The sequence below is a fragment of the Rhizophagus irregularis genome, chromosome 26 (genome assembly GCF_026210795.1).
Source record: "Rhizophagus irregularis chromosome 26, complete sequence".
NCBI classification, from domain to species: Eukaryota; Fungi; Glomeromycota; class Glomeromycetes; order Glomerales; family Glomeraceae; genus Rhizophagus; species Rhizophagus irregularis.
In genome coordinates this window covers 2,255,351-2,274,971 of record NC_089454.1, presented here as the reverse complement: position 1 = coordinate 2,274,971, position 19,621 = coordinate 2,255,351, and the positions used below count along the sequence as shown (strand labels likewise).

General features: G+C 25.8%; 7 protein-coding genes across 7 annotated transcripts; 4 read left to right on the top strand and 3 right to left on the bottom strand.

Annotated features, from left to right (window-relative positions):
- Nucleotides 1–463: 463 nt before the first annotated feature.
- OCT59_017688 (uncharacterized protein) lies at nucleotides 464–2,059 on the top strand (the record flags this gene model as incomplete). Its single annotated transcript, XM_025330096.2, has 7 exons — nucleotides 464–641; nucleotides 767–1,076; nucleotides 1,146–1,203; nucleotides 1,275–1,400; nucleotides 1,477–1,675; nucleotides 1,755–1,957; nucleotides 2,036–2,059. The coding sequence occupies 7 exons, from the start codon at nucleotides 464–466 to the stop codon at nucleotides 2,057–2,059; spliced, it is 1,098 nt and encodes a 365-aa protein (XP_025184811.1).
- Nucleotides 2,060–2,553: 494 nt separating this feature from the next.
- Nucleotides 2,554–4,319, bottom strand: OCT59_017687 (uncharacterized protein; the record flags this gene model as incomplete). The annotated part of the gene is made up of 7 exons (XM_066137648.1): nucleotides 2,554–2,743; nucleotides 2,818–3,044; nucleotides 3,114–3,312; nucleotides 3,381–3,506; nucleotides 3,586–3,643; nucleotides 3,718–4,033; nucleotides 4,139–4,319. The coding sequence occupies 7 exons, from the start codon at nucleotides 4,317–4,319 to the stop codon at nucleotides 2,720–2,722; spliced, it is 1,131 nt and encodes a 376-aa protein (XP_066004204.1). The 3' UTR covers nucleotides 2,554–2,719.
- A 1,464-nt stretch (nucleotides 4,320–5,783) lies between these two features.
- Nucleotides 5,784–6,500, bottom strand: OCT59_017686 (uncharacterized protein; the record flags this gene model as incomplete). Its single annotated transcript, XM_066137647.1, has 7 exons — nucleotides 5,784–5,794; nucleotides 5,875–5,931; nucleotides 6,006–6,071; nucleotides 6,156–6,209; nucleotides 6,275–6,316; nucleotides 6,388–6,419; nucleotides 6,493–6,500. 7 exons carry the CDS (start codon nucleotides 6,498–6,500, stop codon nucleotides 5,784–5,786), a joined length of 270 nt encoding a protein of 89 aa, XP_066004203.1.
- A 2,814-nt stretch (nucleotides 6,501–9,314) lies between these two features.
- On the top strand, nucleotides 9,315–9,835 carry OCT59_017685 (uncharacterized protein; the record flags this gene model as incomplete). The annotated part of the gene is made up of 2 exons (XM_025324707.2): nucleotides 9,315–9,370; nucleotides 9,448–9,835. The coding sequence occupies 2 exons, from the start codon at nucleotides 9,315–9,317 to the stop codon at nucleotides 9,833–9,835; spliced, it is 444 nt and encodes a 147-aa protein (XP_025184806.2).
- A 2,326-nt stretch (nucleotides 9,836–12,161) lies between these two features.
- On the bottom strand, nucleotides 12,162–13,795 carry OCT59_017684 (uncharacterized protein; the record flags this gene model as incomplete). Its single annotated transcript, XM_025314609.2, has 7 exons — nucleotides 12,162–12,185; nucleotides 12,271–12,509; nucleotides 12,579–12,777; nucleotides 12,864–12,989; nucleotides 13,063–13,120; nucleotides 13,192–13,501; nucleotides 13,615–13,795. The coding sequence occupies 7 exons, from the start codon at nucleotides 13,793–13,795 to the stop codon at nucleotides 12,162–12,164; spliced, it is 1,137 nt and encodes a 378-aa protein (XP_025184805.2).
- A 1,828-nt stretch (nucleotides 13,796–15,623) lies between these two features.
- Nucleotides 15,624–16,784, top strand: OCT59_017683 (uncharacterized protein). The gene has a single exon (XM_025314608.2). The coding sequence runs from the start codon at nucleotides 15,700–15,702 to the stop codon at nucleotides 16,354–16,356; it is 657 nt and encodes a 218-aa protein (XP_025184804.1). The 5' UTR covers nucleotides 15,624–15,699; the 3' UTR covers nucleotides 16,357–16,784.
- A 1,749-nt stretch (nucleotides 16,785–18,533) lies between these two features.
- On the top strand, nucleotides 18,534–19,003 carry OCT59_017682 (uncharacterized protein; the record flags this gene model as incomplete). The annotated part of the gene is made up of 2 exons (XM_025310209.2): nucleotides 18,534–18,581; nucleotides 18,671–19,003. The coding sequence occupies 2 exons, from the start codon at nucleotides 18,534–18,536 to the stop codon at nucleotides 19,001–19,003; spliced, it is 381 nt and encodes a 126-aa protein (XP_025184803.2).
- Nucleotides 19,004–19,621: the final 618 nt, after the last annotated feature.

Below are 19,621 nucleotides of genomic sequence, written 5' to 3'. Positions count from 1 at the left end.
TTGTTTTTGGTGTTTTGATCTAATTTGTAATGCATCAATTAATCCTCAAATAAATTTCATATTTTGTAGAAAGTCTTTTGACATTGAATCATTCATGTTTCAGTAATCAGCTATTAACATATATCATATTTGTGTAACGCTGCTATGATAAGAAAGCTAGATCTACTTATTTATTAAGTTGAATAAATGTTACACAGTACTAACCGAATATTGTGTATTCCGGACTTGATCTTGTTATTTGTATCCCTTGTGAAATTTATGATTATGTTACAGGTTAATAAGATCTTCAAACTTACACATTCGTGTAATGCATTGATTTACAGTATATATAAGGGTCGAATTCACACATTTTTAACGAGATTGAAATTATTTCATATTTAAGGATAATACTGGTAAAAGGACACTAAATTTTTGAATTAAATTCATTCTTTATATTAATTAAATGAAATTTTATTAGAAAATTATGAAATTTGTCGTCAGGGAATGGGCAGAACTTATCTCAGATCCTATTTCCATGGGAGAACAGGATCAACGAATCTTTGAGCATGCTGATTTGCCCGCAGTAATTGATAAGTTGTCGGTGACATTACGATTGAAAATCCGGAGCCATTCTACTGATTGGGCTACTATTCTTCATAAAGGTAGTACTAGCTTATTTATTTTACAATAAAGGTTTTAATTAATAGTCATTATTTCTACAATGCTAGAATTTATTTATCAAATTAATACTCTTTTGGTCATCAAATACAACATACGTACAATCTAGGTACTGGACATCCAGTCCGTACTCCCGGACTCTGGTTGGCAGCCCATAAATCTACGTTGTGTCCTCAATTCACAGGCAACTGGCAAAATTGTGTAGCGCTGGATATAAATGAGGGGCTTTTGTTAAACAGATGGTACCACTTGGCTTATACACTTTCTGACCCTGAGAAGAGATTGGATTTCTACTTAGATGGTGAATGGGTTGGATTCAATAGCATTAAAAACGTTAAAACACAGAAAGTTGTTTTTAATGATGCACCGCTGCATATCGGACGTGCTTTCACTCATATCGGGTTTAATGGCGAAATTAGGCATGGTTTAAAATTGTAATAAAATTAATATAATTATTCAAATATTAATTGAAATCGTTATACAAATAGCAATGTTCGTTATTTCAATTGGCGATTATCTGCTGAAGAAGTGAAGGAAGATTTTTTCGTAAGAAATTTTCGAATAGATTCACGTCATAAACTTTTACAAATCATTAATGTTTTATTTGTATTAAAAAGAATGAATTTCAGAAAAAGCCAATTGTATATGGATCAAAAATCGCTATTGTGCATGTATCTACTGGAAAATATTTATCTACTAAAGGAATCAAATATGATTTGGGCCGAGATGACCAGCAATTTATGGTATTTGCCAATGTTTTGTTTTATTGATTCTTTATACTAGAAAATCACTTAAAACTTATTTTTAAATTTTATAAAGGTTATTTGCAATGATCGAGAAATAGATTTGAAAAATGATGTTTGGACAATTACTAGAGCTAAAGGTACAAGAGTAATATTGGGAGACCCTGTATCTCTTGACACTATTGTTGTACTTGAACATCAAGCAACAGGATTAAATTTACATTCTCATGATACTAGTCATGAAAAATTTACTCCAATATCAAAACACCAGCAAGGTAATTTGAGTTAATATATATTTTTTATTTTTAAGTTTTTAAGTTTTAACGATCAATAATTTCAAATTTTAATATTCAGTGACTTTATGTGGAATTGGAAATACTGATGATAAATGGCGTATTCAACGGTTTAATCATGATTCTGGTCATTTAATGAATGGTGATATCATCAGTCTTTTTCATGTTAATACCAATAAACCACTTTACAGCCATACCATCTTATTAGGTGACGGGTCACAAGAAGTTTCTTGTCATGGAGATGGAAGTGAAACCAATAATAAGGTAACTTAAGGTTATAATTATGTGCTAATGAAAATATTTCTTTTTATTTACTATTTGTTATTTGATAATTATTTTTAGTGGCGTATTGAATTAATTGGATGATTCTAAATTGCGTAAATGAGTTTATTTATTGAGACAATAAATAAATAAATAAACTACAGTATTAAGATTCTTTTGTTATAAATTTACTTGCATATTTTAAATATTCTCTAAATGAGAAAGGATTATTTTATATTTTTTGTATATAATATTATATAGACTTTGTTGTGAAAGATTCAATATTAATGCAATATACAAAACGTAATTATATAAATGCTGAACGTTAACACTTAATAATAATGATGAAACCGGAATTCTCATATTTTATATTGAAAATTGTGTGCAAAATAATTATCTTTGCATATTAAAAAAAAAATCTAGTTAAAATCGGATATACATATAATTGTTTTTTTTTTATCATTGATCTATTCGAAAAATTCAAGAATACAAAGTAAATGATTGTAAAAGATTTAATGGACATTACAAGTTTTTATTAAATTAACAATACTTAACATATCTTATTTAAGTATGGAAATTTTTATGGATATTTAGATTTCATAATACCCTAAATTCAACAATAACTCTTAAATGTAATTTTATTTTTGTTTATTGACTCTTAATAAATAATAAACATAATAAATAATAAACATAATAACATGAAGTACTTAAATTTCTAATAAGTATATCTCATTTTCATTATTATCTCATTTTCTCATTTTAGTATCAGTCAATTAATTCGATACGCCACTAAAAAGTATTATTAAATAATAAATAGTAAGCAAAAAATTTTCACATTATCATATTTTGAGTTAAATATGTACCTTATTATTTCTATCACTTCCATCTCCATGGCAACAAAAAACTTCTTGTGATCCATCGCCTAATAGGATGGTATGACTGCAAAGTGCTGGTTTATTAGTGCTAATGTGAAAAAGACTGATGTTATCACCATCCATTAAATGACCAGTGTCATCATAAGAAGTTGTATTTGTATTATAACGTCGAATAAGCCAATCATCGTCAATATTTACATGTGAACACATGGTCACTAATAATTAAAATACTAAATTTGTTAAACCTTAATACAAAAAATTCATATATATAATTCTAAAAATACCTTGTTGCTGCTTTGATATTGGTGTAACTTTGTCATAGCTCGTATCATGAGAATGTAAATTATGTCCTATTGCTTGATGTTTAAATCCAATAATAGTATTAAGAGACACAGGAGTTCCTTCACTTATGCTTGTACCATTGGCTCCAATAATGGTCCAAACATCATTTTCCAAATCTCTTTCTGGTCTATTACAAATAACCTTTATAATAAAATAATGTTAATAGTTTTTTTCCGATGTAATTAATAACAAAAAACGTTGGTAAATACCATATATTGTTGATTATCTGGGCCCAAGTCATATTGGATTTTTTTAGTAGATAAATATTTTCTAGTAGATACATGTACAAGAGCAATTCTCGATCCGTATACAATTGGTTTTTTTTGAAATTCATCCTTTTTTAATAAAAAAAGGTTAAACATTACGAATTACTTGTAAAAGCTTATGATGTGAATAAATTCTAAAATTTCTTACAAAAAAATCTTCCTTTACTTCCTCAGCAGATAAACGCCAATTGAAGTAACGTACATTGCTATTCATATAAAAGGTTCATTTAATAATATGAATTAAGTTTATTAAATAAATTATTGCAAATTCAAATCATACCAGATTTCACCACTAAACCCAATATGATGGGTAGTACTTCTTCCAACATAAAATGGTCCATTATTAAAGATGACTTTTTGTGTTTTAACATTTTGAATGCAATAGAATCCAACCCATTCACCATCTACATAGATATCTAATCTTTTTTCAGGATCAGAAAGTGTATAAGCTATATGATACCATTTGTTAACTACAAGTCCATCATCAAGCTCTTCAATTCCAACATTAGAACCCCAGTTTCCTGTGAATCGAACATGAAATTTGGATTTATTTGGCGTCAACTGTAGAATAGGAGTACGGATATCAGTATTGGTACCTAATATATTTATATTTGTTTTATGAGCAGAGAAAGTCTTAATATTTAAAAGTCAAACATAATTTCATTAACATTAGTCATCATAAAAAATAAAATTAACTCTACCTTTGTGAAAAATTGTGGCATAATTGGGCTCATGATTATGAATTTTCAGTCGTATTGTTACTGAAAGCTTATCAATCACTGTAGGCAAGTCAGCGTGCTCAAAGACTCGTTGATCCTGCTTTCCCATGGAAATGGGGTCTGAAATAAGTTCAACCCACTCTCTGACAATATGCTTCGTCATTTTCTGAAATTTTATTATTAAATGGGGAATTTATCAATGAAAAAAAAAAATAGTATCGAACAAAACTTTCGTCTAATTAGTATGAAGAGAAAACAGAAAAGGTATCCTTAAAATTCTATTTAACCTTATAAATTATAGTTTCGTAAAACAAAAACATTACACAGATGTGTAATGTTGATCTTATTAAGTAATGTTTCACTAGGACTAAAATCTACATAAGGACTAACAACTGTGTAACATTAGAAATTTTTTCCCATTGAAATCTCTTGATATTTCTTTAAAATTAGCCAATTACTACTTAATTCTAAAAAATAAAGTATCTACTGTATATAATTAAAAAAAAGGATTGTATAACCGTTATACTTAGAGTAAACTGTATAATTAATTTCGAATTACGTGACGTGTGATTCATCTGCGCCTTCATCTCAGAGTGACACGATCGGCAGTCGGCACAGTAGAACGGACTTTTTTTGTTTTTTTCCTTTCAGTTTTGCCTTTAATGGTTAAACTAACCAAAATTATTTTTTTAACGAGTAAACTGAAATTCAATTTTTTTTTCTTTTCCATTCTTCCGGTATTCAAAATCGGATTTTTTTTATTAATATATATATATATTTGTTTTGGTTCTCTCTTTTTCCTGGCTTTTTAAACTGAATTTTTTAAATTTGTATTGAATTTTTATTCTTCAGGTCTTTTTAGAACCGGATTTTTTTGAAATTTTTATTGAGTCTTTTCTCTCTTTCCGGTTTTTATAAAATCGGGTTTTTTATAACAATTTTTTTATTCTTCCGGTTTTTTTAAAAATATTATTTTTTATAATATTTTCTTTCTTTATTTCCAGTTTTTGAAAACTTAAAACCATTTTTTTTTTCGGTGATCAGATTGATTAAGGTAATACGGTTTATTTATAATTGTTTTTCTAACTAAATTTTTTTAAAGGACAGATTATATAATTCATAAGTATAATCATCAAAAAGAATAAAAAATGTTGGATATACATAGACAAAGAAATTCTTTTTTTTTAAAAAAAAAAATTTAAAAGAAAATGAAAATATATAAATGATTATATTTTAGGGATTTAAATACTTAATTAGTATTTGTTCGCATTGAAGTACAATAAATATTTTTTTTATTACTTGTAATATCAGCACTTGAATATTTTACATTTCGTAACGTAAAATAATAATCAAATGAATGATTTATAAATTACTTTTTTTTGTAAAATATTAACGCGTTGTTACAGAATTACTTTTACACATAATATTTTATAATAATTTATAATTATCTTTATTTAATAATTGAAAAGTCCTATAAAAAAAAAATAGAGGATTGAATTATTTAAATTACAAACTAAGAATCTTTTTTTACTACTCTAATCTTAGTGTTTAAAATAATTTTTAAAATAAGAAAATAAGATAATAAATATTAAAAATGAATATTCTTTCAAATTAATTGAAAATTAATTTAAAATTCGTCTAAAGAAATAATTACATTAATAAATAAATATATTTTATTATTTTAATTTCATTAAAAAATATTTAAATTATAAACAAACCATCGGGAGTTTTATCTTTTTCTTCTGAATGAAGATTTAGATTATTTTGTACTTCATCTATTAATATAAATAAGATAAATTAGAATAATAATACTCGATCATTATTATAAATAATAATTTATTTTACTTACCATTAATACTAATATTTGATCGTTGTTGCATTATTTCTCTCTCATCATAGTCATTTTGTACGTCTACTATTATAAAATAAATCAAAATTTAATAAAATATTCATTCTTATCTTCAAACGAAAATTAGAATTAAATATTTAAGGCTTTTACCATTCTCCATTTTCAATTTTTTAAATAATCTGGATGATTCTTTACTATCATTATCTATAGTAATTAAGATATAAATTAGTATTTATCCATTATAAAACTTTAATTTAAAAATAAATTACCTTTAAAATTAATTTTACTTGATTTACTAGGATTACTAGCAGCTATAATGAAAACCAATCAATATGATATTTTATTTATATAAAAATTCAATGTTATTTTAATAAATACTTACTATTATCAGAAAGACTAAAATCATATGATCTACTGATATAAAATGCTATTTTTTTTTAAAAAAAAAAATTATCTCAATTAAATTATTAAATTAAAGGATATATACAATAACATTATTAATTTTATATTACCTTTTTGTTCTTCTATTATTATTTAATTAAAAAAAAGGTATCATTAATTATAATGTTAAAGAAAATAAATTAAATAGTTAATAAACATTAAAAAAGCATACCTTCTGCTGCATTTTTTGGTTCAGGTAGATTTTCAAATTTATGAATTTTACTTGTAAATAGTTTACTACTTAAAATATTGCTTGTTTTTTCATCAATTTTTGTTATTAATTGAGGTAATTCATTTGGATTATTCTGATAATATGATTTAATTTCTCTAATTTTTTTATGGAGTGTCCTAGTATCAGGTCTTTTTAGTGGATTAGCATCCCAACATTGCTCCATTAAACTTTTATATTTCGAAGGAATTTCTGATACAATTTTTGGTCTTATACCATCAATAATATCAATTGCAAGAATATAATCATGTTCATAATTCATAAATGGAGGTTGTCCAAATGAAATTTCCCACATGAGCATTGCAATACTATAAATATCAGATCTAAAAGTATAACCTTTTCCGTTAATAACTTCAGGAGCTATATAGGGAAGATTTCCATATATACTTGTTGATGGCTTGTCTGCAGGACCAAAATCCAAGATCACTAATCCGCCAAGAATCATTAAGCTGTGAATATAATATATTTCCGGAATGCAAATCTCTATGAATTGAATTCTCTATATGAATAAAATAAAGTGCATCAATTATTAAAAAAGTAATTTTAATTCTTTCATTCCATGTAAGTTGATTATGATTTTGTTGTAAATATTCTCTCAAATTTATATTAAACTTCATCATTACAAGTAAATAATTTCCATTTGATGGATTTTGGGTTAAACCAAAACATCGAACAATAGTTGAATATTTGTTGCATAAAGTTAAATGTGATTTAGCCTTTAAAATAATAAATTTTATTATTAATAATTAAATTTTAAATTTTAAGTTCTTTAAATATTTTTAACTTACAAACCTCTTCAAACCAACTTTGACTTGCATTTTCAACATTTTTTAATTCTTTAAGTATTACTTGTAACCTTCCAAATCTCATTAATTGTTGCTCTTTAGAATCCCATTCTTTATAATATCCATTAATCCAACTTGCTTTATAAATCTCTGAGAATCCACCTTTTGTCAGATATTTAATATTTTCTAAATTATTATATGGGATCCATTCAATAATAACATTTGGCATAATTGTTTCCATTTGACAATTTTTTATTAAATTATCAACAATATTATTTCCAGAAGTCCAATTTGAAAAATTATATTTTAAATAATTTCGAACACAATATTCACAATATAATGTAGCTAAACATTTTTGGTTACAATTTTCACAAACTCTCCTTGTTCCATAATTATAAATAATTTTTACTCGGTCATAATCTATGTTAAGTATTCTTATTGCTTCAGTTTTTTCTTCTTTTGTAAGAGAATTATCAGCAAGAACGAATTGTTTACGAAATTCATATTGTTCATGAAAGTTAACGTAAATATTATAATCAATTGATGTAAATGATCTATTAAGTACTGCTCGCATTAATTCTCTCCGAATATTAGACATTCTTGTAAAAAACAAATTATTTTTAATAATGCAAAAAAAAAAAAAGTCTCCATAGACGGTTAAACAAAAAAGTTGTGCAACCACAAAATTTTAATATTGTCTACTAACCTACCTGTCATGTACTGCATTGTAAACAAAATGATGATCATCTGATCATACTATATAGACAAAAAAAAATGTCATTACCGGTTATTATTATTCTTTTTTATGTAAAAACTACAAAGGTACAAATGACGTTGAAGTTAAGGTATTGTAATTAGAATTATTTTCTATAAATTTAATTTTGAAGATGTTTTTGGAAAGAAACCAATTTTAACAAATCATCATAGAACTCAAAAAATGGAAACACCTTTAAATTCATAGTAAAATAAAATTTCAATTGCCGTACTTGTGATGATGATTTGTTAATTGATTTTTAAATGAGCCAAATTTGAAGATTCGAATGAAAAAGCGAAAATTAAAAATTCTTTGATTATAAAGTTTTATCTGTATAACATTTCGAAATTATAATACAATAACATATTTTTCAGGCAAAATTTTATTGCCTTTTTCACGACATAATGAGCTTGTAAAAATTAAAATTCAACTAATTTTCTTTACTCAATAAAACTTTTTTTAAAAAAAAATTCGGAGATTATTTTTTAATAATTTTTTATTATATAAAAAAAATATTATTATAGTTGGAGACAAATATTTAATAGTATATGACAATAATACATGGGTATATCTGCTGGATGATATTATTGATGGCTATATCTATTCAATGAGCGCTCTATAAAATGATCCTAAAAATCATCCACCATTTACATAAAATTCTTGAATATCCTGATGGTTCATGAGTTTTTTGTAAATTTTCCAAAATACCAAGCAAATATAAAACAATAGACATTATTATTAGCGAATTATTTAATCATTGATGCATTTTTAACAACTTACAATATCCTAATACTATTTGTTTATTTAATTTATTAATGAAAGTTGGATTCAATTCAATTTATTATATCTATATCTTAACTAAGACAAAAGGCCTTTGATGATTAATTATTATCATACTATATTATTTGGTAACAAATTTATGTTAACCTATTATTACCTTTAAACGGAAAGTGGGTCAAAAATATCTGTCATTCCCTTTAAACGAAGAAATTTTATTAAATCATATTAGTACAGTAAGGTAAGGGCGATACTAAATCTATATCTACCTGGTTATGTGATAAAAATTACGACATAACAGAACTGAAGCGTATATTTTGAATATGAGTATTGATTCGATTTTGACAAGAAACATAGAAGATATAGCAGATACTCAGATGTATGATGATTTTAAAATGAAGATTTTGGATATCGCATATACCAAATCAAGGATTGTGACACAGAAGTTTTACTTAGAGAATTGACAAGAGGATCGTCAAACAAAAAATGGTCGCACAGCTGTAGTAATGTTTCGCAGAAAAAGCTTTTGAGACGCATTCTTGACGAATATCTTTTAAATATACAACAATTGATTTGGAACGCACGTTGCAATGAGACAATAGAGTTCGAAAAACAAATGGGTATAGGTCAAAATCTTAAAAGAAAGAAGAAACGGTTGTCAGAATCACCGGAAGAGGAAGTGAAAAATGTTGATAAAAAAGAAAATAAAAAACAGAATAAAAAGATTAAAAACATTTTAAAAATAGAATTAGAAGAAAAAGTAAAGGATGACATATTTAGGAAGGGAACATCAAATGGAGCTAGAATAGGTAATCAAGTCGTTAGTAATTTAGTTAGTACATAGTTTTATTGTATGTGAATAGCACACAGGTTACGTTAGTTTATACTTTAAATTAAAGTTTTGATATGAAGAGATTTAGTTTAAATTTTTAGACTAGATTTCAATGTATTTTTGTGTTTTTTTTACTATGTATTGTAACGCGTTACTATTACTAATAAAATAAATAAATGTGTATCAAAAAAAAAAAAAAATATCTATATCTATATCTACCACTAATTGAATTAGTAATTTGTCTAATTTCAGACAATTCTTCATAACTAAAGATTAACTTTTGCTGCCTCAACATTTTCTTCCAGATGTTTAATTTTTCCTGAGAATAACAACCACATTATTTCCTTGTAAAAAGTATATAAAATAGAGCTGCGACCCGTTACCGGTTTACCCGGATATAATCCGGGTATACTCAGGTAACTATGAGTATCCGGGTTATGGAATAACAAACGGGCAAAAATGGGCAACACCCGTTTTGTATCCATTTTACGTTGACCTTGGGTAATTGCATCATAAAATTTGTCAGAATTAAGATGTTAACCTCGGCCAGAATTTTAATGCCGGCCGGAATTAATGCTTATGAATACACTAGTCACCAAAGAAAAATATGTATGGTATAAAAACATGATATATGATGAAGGAAAACTACATGTCTTGCAATTGTGGAGACAAACTGAATAGAGCAATTCTACATAATTATTATAATTTGTTATTGATAGTGGATAAGAGGAATAAAGTGTATCTGACATTAAGTAAGAAAGTTATTATAAGTTAACAATTTCATTTAAGGAAATTTAAACAACTGAAATTAGAATTGGATTGAGGAACAAAGTACACAGTTGGAGTTTGTTGAAATTAATAATGGAGATGAAATAGTTAAAACAGAGGCGAATGCAATAATTAAAGAGTTAGAAACAGTCATAAAGATAGATATGGGAGAAATTAGTAATAGAAGTATTAATTAAGCTCATGAATCAATAATTTAATATGTGAAAAACGATTGAGATTGGGTTAAAACTGTTTGTAAACAAGTATAAAGTGAACATGATCAATTTTTCACATTTTGCGGACCTGTTTCATAATAATGTTAATCAAGAAATTGACTGAAACAAGACCTTAAAGTTCATTTCCAATCGTGTTGCGAAGATACAAAGAACGTGCATATAAGATTCCAACGTATGATGTATTGTTTGAAAGGCAAGTAAATAAAATAGATGACAACTGAATATATGTTTGAGATGTGAGACACTTGGGATCACATATGGGAATGTGAGAAGAATGAACTTGATGTTGTGGAAGTAATATTGCAAATGATACTGTAGTTAGGGCTGCGTTATGAGAAGGATAATGAAAAGGAAACATACCTTTTTCAGTATATTACAAAAATCGTCTAAGGTATTAGTGGTTAATCAAGATAATTTGGTTAGGGAGTCAATTAGAGGATTGTACAATAGAATGTTGAGTAAGATAGCAAAAAAAAGAAGAAAGGGTAGTATTTAAAAGAGTTATGGGAAGAGTGCTACAATGAATATTAAAAAGTATATTATGGGTTCCATGATGTGAAGGGGTAATTGAACTAGAGAAAAACAAAGGTATATGTAGTATGGATTAAAAAACAAGGATAAATTAAATAAATAAAGGGGAAGAGTATGAAGGCAAGTGGCAATACAACATATAATAAATGAAAATTGTAAAATAAATTAAAATAGATAATATAATATATAGGTCATACATGTATGGATCAAAATATAAAGTTTTGAATATTATAACTATAACAATATGTTTTTAAAACGATATGTTTTAATCCTATGCATTTATATACTATGTATTTATATATTTATAAATACTAATAATTTATTATATTTTTTTAACCATTGATGTCAACTGTAAAAATCCCAATTTCAATCAATAAAAGCTTTTAATACTGCATCTAATGTTCTTCAAAAATAATTATCTTTACATATTAAAAGGATTTTTTTAACCATTATAAAGTATATATTCATATATTTAATTAAATTAAATTAAAAAATGAATGTTATTGCTGTAAAAATAATTTCATCTGTATTGATCTATTCAACATAAATGATTATGAAAGAATAATTTACACTATTTGTTTTAATAAATCCGTTATCATTTCATAACTTGTGAGAAATTTACTAAAATAATGAATCTTGAAGACTCGACACATGTCAAATACGATATGAAGGATATTTTATTATGTACAGAAATTCTACGATACAAGTATTTTTGTTGTAAAAATATTTATGACTAAATATAATTCTCAATAAATAATATTCGTGAGCTTAAATTTCTTATATATCCCATTATCATTTTTGTATCAATCAATTAATTCAATACGCCACTAAAAAAAAATATTTAAATAATAAATAGTAAGCAAAAAAAAATTTTTTCTGCATGATTTATATTTCTGGATTGAATATATGTACCTTGTTATTTCTTTCACTTTCATCTCCATGATGACAAAAAACTTCTTGGGATTCATCGCCTAATAAGATGGTATGACTGCAGAGTGCTGGTCTATTAGTTCTGATATGAAAAAGACTGATAATATCACCATTCCTCAAATAACCAGTATCATCATAAGTAGTAATATTTGAATTATAACGTCGAATTAACCAATCATCATCAATATTAATATTATTACTAGTATTATCATACAAACTCACTAATAATTAAGTTCTTAAATATGTTAAATCTTGACACAAGAAATGCACATATATTTATTCAGAAATACCTTGCTGTTGCCTTGATATTGGTGTGACTTTAATATCGCAAATTTCATGAGAATGTAAATTATATTCTGTTGCTTGATGCCTAAATCCAATTATAGCACTAATAGGCACAGGACTTCCTGCAATTACCCTTGTACCACTAGCTCTAATAACAATCCAAACATCATTTTCTAAATCTATTTCCTGTCTATTACAAATAACCTTTTACAATTTTGTAAGAAACCTCATGATGTTAAACCATTTTTTTTTTCTAGTATAAAGGATAACAAAAGCAAATTGGTAAATACCATATATTGTTGGTTATTTGGGCCCAAGTCATACTTGATTCTTTTAGTAGATAAATATTTTCTGGTAGATACATGTACAAGAGCGATTCTTGATCCATATACAATTGGCTTTGTCTGATATTCATTCTTTTTTAATAAAAAATAAAACATTAATTATTTGTAAAAGCTTATGATATGAATTTATTCTAAAATTTCTTACGAAAAAATCTTCCTTCACTTCCTCGGCAGATAATCGCCAATTGAAATAACGAACATTGCTTTTTTGTATAATGATTTCAATTAATATTTTAATATTTTATATTAATTTTACCATAATTTTAAATCATACCTAATTTCACCATTAAACCCGTTATGAGAGAAAGCACGTCCGATATGCAGTGGACCATCATTAAAGACAATTTTTTGTGTTTTAACCTTACAAACACTAATGAACCCAACCCATTCACCATCTATGTAGAAATCCGATCGCTTTTCAGGATCAGAAAGTGTAATAGCCAAATGGTACCATTTGTTTAACGTAAGCCTTTCATCGGTTCCTATTACCACACAATCTTGCCAGCTGCCTGAGAATTGAGGACTCAAGATAGATATGTGTGCTGACAGCCAGAGCCCAGGAGTACGGACTGGGTGTCCAGTACCTTAATTGTACGTGATGGCCAAAAAAGCATTAGTATGAAAATATTCTAAAAATAAATTCCAGAAATCTTGCATAATTAAAATCTTTTTGTAAAGGAAATAAAGCACGTCTTACCTTTGTGAAGAATAGTAGCCCAATCATTTGCATGGCTCCGGATTTTCAATCGTAATGTTATTGACAACATATCACTCACTGCGGGCAAACTAGCATGTTCAAAGACTCGTTGATCCTGTTCTCCCATGGAAATAGGATCTGAAATAAGTTCGGCCCACTCTTTGACAACAAATTTCTTCATTTTTCCGAAAAGAAAAAATTAATTTGTCACTGAATTAAGAATAAATTTAAAGTTGAGTAAATGAAAAATTCCTTTTGACAAGTTTTTTTACGATTATCCTTATAAAATTCTATTCCGTAAAATGGTACCTTATATATTATAATTAGGTTAGACAAATTCATTACACGAATGTGTAATGTTGAAGATCTTGTTAGCCGATAAGTTTCACGAGGGCTAAAATCTACATATGGACTAACCAGTACCGATTAACAAGGTTCAGTCCGGATATAAATGATTTAGTGTTCGTTCTGTGTAACGTAGATTGATACTATCTAATTAAAAAAATTGAGATATTTTTAATTTACGATATTTCCGAATTATACAATTTTCATCTTCAAAGTTTAACTGATAGATTAGATATTCTGAATCCTCTCAACATTTTTGATAATCGATATTTAAATTCTATTTGTTTTTATTTTTCGAAAAGAGACATTTTTTTCAAGTTTAAGTTTAAAGTAGAACGAGCTGATACTAATTTTTATATTTATTTTAGTTCCTACATTTTTTTTCTTTCTAAAACATAACGAACTTAATTTGTGTAAAAATACTGTAGACAAAAAATCTGCGGACTGGTCTATTTTAGGTTTTTTAAACGAATCCACAGAGGAGCCTTTCAAACGCAAGATAGAAGCATATATTAAATCTCCAGAGAAAATTATGGATAGGGTTTCAATTCTCTAAAATAAGAAAAAAGAAAGCAAACCAACTTTGGCTTAAGTCATTGTTTAAGTGTACGATATTTTCTGTTGGTAAAAAAAAATATTCTATTTTTATTTTAACTTTTCTATTGTTAATAATTTATAAAAAATTCTCTTAATTTAATTATTAACGATTATTGTTAAAAAAGAAAATTTCACAATTTTTTAAAAAAAAATCGTAATTTTTTTTAAATAAACAATAATGGTGCCATAGCATCTGCACTCTACCAGTTTAGTACAAGTACAAGTCCGAGTATAACATTCGTTTATACTTTTTTTTTTTAATACGATTCAAAATAGCCAATGTTAATGTTTTTAATTTATGAAAATATTTTAATACAAGTTGTTTTTCTTAAAATAATTATTATAAGCAGTATAAAAGTACCACGAAAATACTACACCACAAATTATCATAGAAAACACTAGCTTTTGTGTGAAATATGAAATTTTGGATAATTATACCTTTTTTCAAAATTAAAATTTAATGTGACCGTTAATTAATTAAAATAAAATATTGAAAATTTTCTGAGAATAAGAGATATTAATTTTCTGAAGAGAAATTTTTTTTTTTTTTACAAAAAGAGAAAAAGACAAATCAAAAAATGGAAAGTGATTCAACTTTTTTTTATTACAAAGGATAAATTGGATAAATTAAAAATGGTAAGTATTTCCTTTTCCACAAAAAATTTAAAGATTAGTTTCATCTATACTAAAAATTGCCCGAGTTTTTTTCGTCCAAATTGGGAATTATGAATGAAATCTCAATAATTTTTATTTTAAGTCATGATTGTCAAAAATTTATAATCGTTGGAACATCAATTTCGACACAATCTCTGGATAATTTGTTACGTGTTTTAAATGTTCGGTAAGATTTACAAAAGGAAATTTTTTTGCTGATCTGTTTGTGTAATAATTACAGCAGGTTACCCGCTGCATCCAAAACGGGAGTGCCAAAAAATAGCAAGAGGTCTGCAGGTCCTACCATATACTTCAAATAATTTGTCTACCTTAGTAGCACAAACTAATACAATCAAATAGAACCTTATTTTAGTCTCAATAAAAAGGGAATGTTTCCATTTATTTAAATTTGGAAACGATTAAAAAGGGGTGTAGTATTCCTTACATTGCTTACCTTTTTTTTTATATCTTACATCTTTTTTTTCAGTTATGTCAATAACTATAAAGCCATCACAAAAGTTTGGCGGAAACGGAGGGATTAATCTTGATGATTTTAGTTTAATTATTAACGACCAAAGTTTTAGTGGTATTGCCATAACAAAAATTCTTGTTAGAAAAATCGAAGCTCATTGTGAGAATATTGTAGCCTTTATCCAATTCACTTATTATATTGAAACTATAAAAGGATCATCAGCATATGAATTCTCAGGTAATAAGTATGGTAAAGGTGGAGGGGATACTCTAATTAAATATTTTACATATGATGAACAAGTAACAGGAATAAGCGGTAGATATGGCCCTTATGCCAATACTAGTAGTAATGTAATATTAAACTTAGAATTCTATACATCAAAAAATAATACTATTAGTTGCGGCAAATACAGTTCACTTGACACACCATTCACTTTGCCCGTAGGTGTTTTTTATGGTAGTAGTGACGATTATCTTAATAGTATTGGATCATACGAAATTTCATTTCCTTCATTTCCTTCGTTTCCTTCACAATCGACCGTTATAGCTCTTTCTTGTACTACTGGTATTCTAGGATTTTGTTTCTTAGTAGCTATTGGAATTTTTCTATGGAAGAAGTTTCGTAGTCTAAAAGGTCCAAAGCCAATCCCTACTCCATCTTCATCAAATTATTAATTTAATTCCAATTTTTCGAATCTTACAAGAAATATATTATTTAAGAATGTTAATTATTATTTCTCTTGAATCTTGATACTTTCCTTTAGTTACCTTTCTAACAAAAGGAAAGCATGACTAGAAAATATTTTTTTTTCTTCATTACTAAGTTTTTATATTATATTTTGTTTTGTTTATTTTATTTCATTTACTTTATTTTTTTTTTTAGAAGAAAATATAGTTTAGAAAGATATCATCCTTTTTTTTAAAATTATGAGTACATGAGAAATTTTTGTCGAAAATTAAATTTACTTCGTCAATTATATAGTAAAATCAGTTTTTGTACGTAATCTATCAAAAGTAATTTGAAAAGTCATAATTTATCCTAACAAAAATATTTAGATTATTAGATATTTTTAATAAACAAGTCAGAAATTAGTAATTTGATGAATTTTTATTTCTTTTTTTAAAAAGTAGAAACGAATGGAACTTTCCTTTTTAAGCATATATGAATAATAATTAATCCATTAAATATTGTATGGTGTTTTTTTTATTACATATCAGATTTAGTATGAAAAAATGATTAAAGTGCCTTTTTCAATTTTAAATGTAAAGAAAAACTTAATTTGAACTTAAACAACGTCGATAAAGACGAAAAACATTATCTAACGAAACTTTGCATCACGAATCAATTGAAGATTACACATACTTTATCTGTCAACATACATTATTATGCGTTTATCTTAAAAATCAAATAAAATTCATATTACGCATATGTTTCAGAAAAAGAAAATATATCTTCGTCATTATGTTGTATATAATAATTTTCAATTTATTTTTTGTAACTCATCATTCAAATTTATATTTTGAAAAAGTAATGATCTTTTATCGAATAATGTTACCTATTCTTCTAAGAACTATTAAAATTGATACTAAACATGTATTTAGCTACCTGACGCACCAATATTAATCAAAATCTCGGACAAAAGTGTTTCATAAGAAAAATCGCCATATAATTTTAGCGGGTCACGAAATCCAAAACCACTTATATACTAGGAATTATGATATTGTGAATATAAAATATTTCCTGTGTAAAAACTCGATGAATTTTGCATTACTATCATGAATTCTATAAAGTGACTCAATTATGTCATAAGCTATAGTTTTATGCTTGATATGAGTTAATAGAAATATGATTTTGTAAATAAATATAAAACATGCACCTATCAAACCAACTAAATTTCTATTAGCATTCTCAACATTCTCCAACTTTTGAGAATTATATTCGTTTGCGTGAAATATTTGACATTTTTTGCATTAATTTTGAAAAATTCCCTGTAATCCGTTAGATTGTCCTTTTTAAAAACATTTATTAATATTTTTATCGTAGAAATGGATTTGTTAATATAGGAGCTATTTTTACGCCTCATCAAAGATTAGTAAGATTAGTGCAAAGGTAATATGGAAATGGTCTCAATTCAAAAAATATATCTCTTAATACATAATTAAATAAATATGATAAAAGATAAATAAATTTATTTTTTGTTTTAAAATTTACTCAATCATAATAAACTTTTTCAAGATTATTATTGATTTACGTATATACAATAAAAATTTTCGATCCTTTTATGTTTGAATCTTCATCTCCATACGGATAATAGCATGAAATACCTTACATTTCTTTCATTTACCATATTTACTAGACAAGGTTCAATACCAATATTATTATTTACTTTCATAGCGTAAAGACAAAAAAAGCTTATGTGTGAACTATAATCTGTATCCACCTTGATTTTCGTTAATTAAAATATACTGTATATTTATTAAAATTTTTATTCCAAACCAATTTATTTTTGATATATAATTTGGCAATGATTTTTTATTGCTATTTATTTTTTTTTGAAAATACAGAAAAAAAATTATATGATCTACATTACCGAAATAATTTTACTTCGCATTTTAACCTTTTCGGTTAGATTTATTTTTATGATCAGCTTCTTACGAATTTTCTTTATTACAAAAAATAGTAGTACAAATAGTAATACAAATAAGTAATACAAATGTGAGCACTTCGTTCAATTCATAATTTTTTTCTTTTTGCCCATAAAATAATTCTGAAATTTATTTTGGGTAGCATAGTTATTTATTTATATAACTAAAATTAAGATTATAATCCAAAACTCAATTAATATGGTAATATGGATGAAAAGCCAAAAAAATTATGGAAGTATGATGATAATTATCAGGTAATAGCAATTTAATATTTTTAATAATTATAATTATTTTATTGAATTTTTGTAGTTAAAAATATTAATAATTTTTTGTCTATTAAAAGTACCATGTTACAATTCCTACTATTGATACAACTATTGAATCAGAAAATGTAGATGAAAGAGTAGTTTATATAGGAGATTTAGAAAAAAGAAAACAAGCATATGGAATATGTGGAGAATGTAAAGAACCTGGCACAGGAGAAAATTGGTGTCAATCTTGTAATGCTAAAAGATCTAAGGATAACTTTAAAAATTGGACTAGTGGAAATAAAGTTATTGATGAATTTATACAGCAATCACAACTTAATGCTGTATATTATAAAAAATATCTTGAATGGATACCTTTTGAAAAATTTCAAAATATCACTTATATTGCGGAAGGTGGTTTTGGTTAAGATTTACTCAGCTGAATGGCCTGAAGGATATATTTATTATTGGGATATTGAAAATCAAAAATGGAATAGATTGAAAAATAATAAATATGCATTGAAAAGTTTGAATAATTCTTCTGATATATCTTCAGATTTTTTAAATGAGGTAATTTAAACTTACTTTGTCTTATATATATAAAGATTGTTATTTGCATTTATTTATTAACAAAAATTTTTCCTTTTTGATGATAATTAGATTAAATCTCATCTTCAGCTTTATCTTAATGATATTATTCAATGTTTTGGAATTACTCAAGATCCAAATAATAAAGAGTATATGATGGTTATAAAATATTGTGATGGAAATTTGAGAAATTATTTAAATAAATCTGAAAATTATATAAATTATGAATCAAAAATTAATGACTTACGACAAATTGCAAGAGGACTTTTAGATATTCATAATGCTGAAAAAGTTCACAAAGATTTTCATTCAGGTAATATATTATTTTATGGTTCTCCATATATAAGCGATTTAGGAATGTGTCAACCAGCAAATATGAAGCAAACAGTTAAAGTAGAAGGAATTTATGGAGTATTACCATATATGGCACCAGAAGTTTTACGTGGACAACAATATAC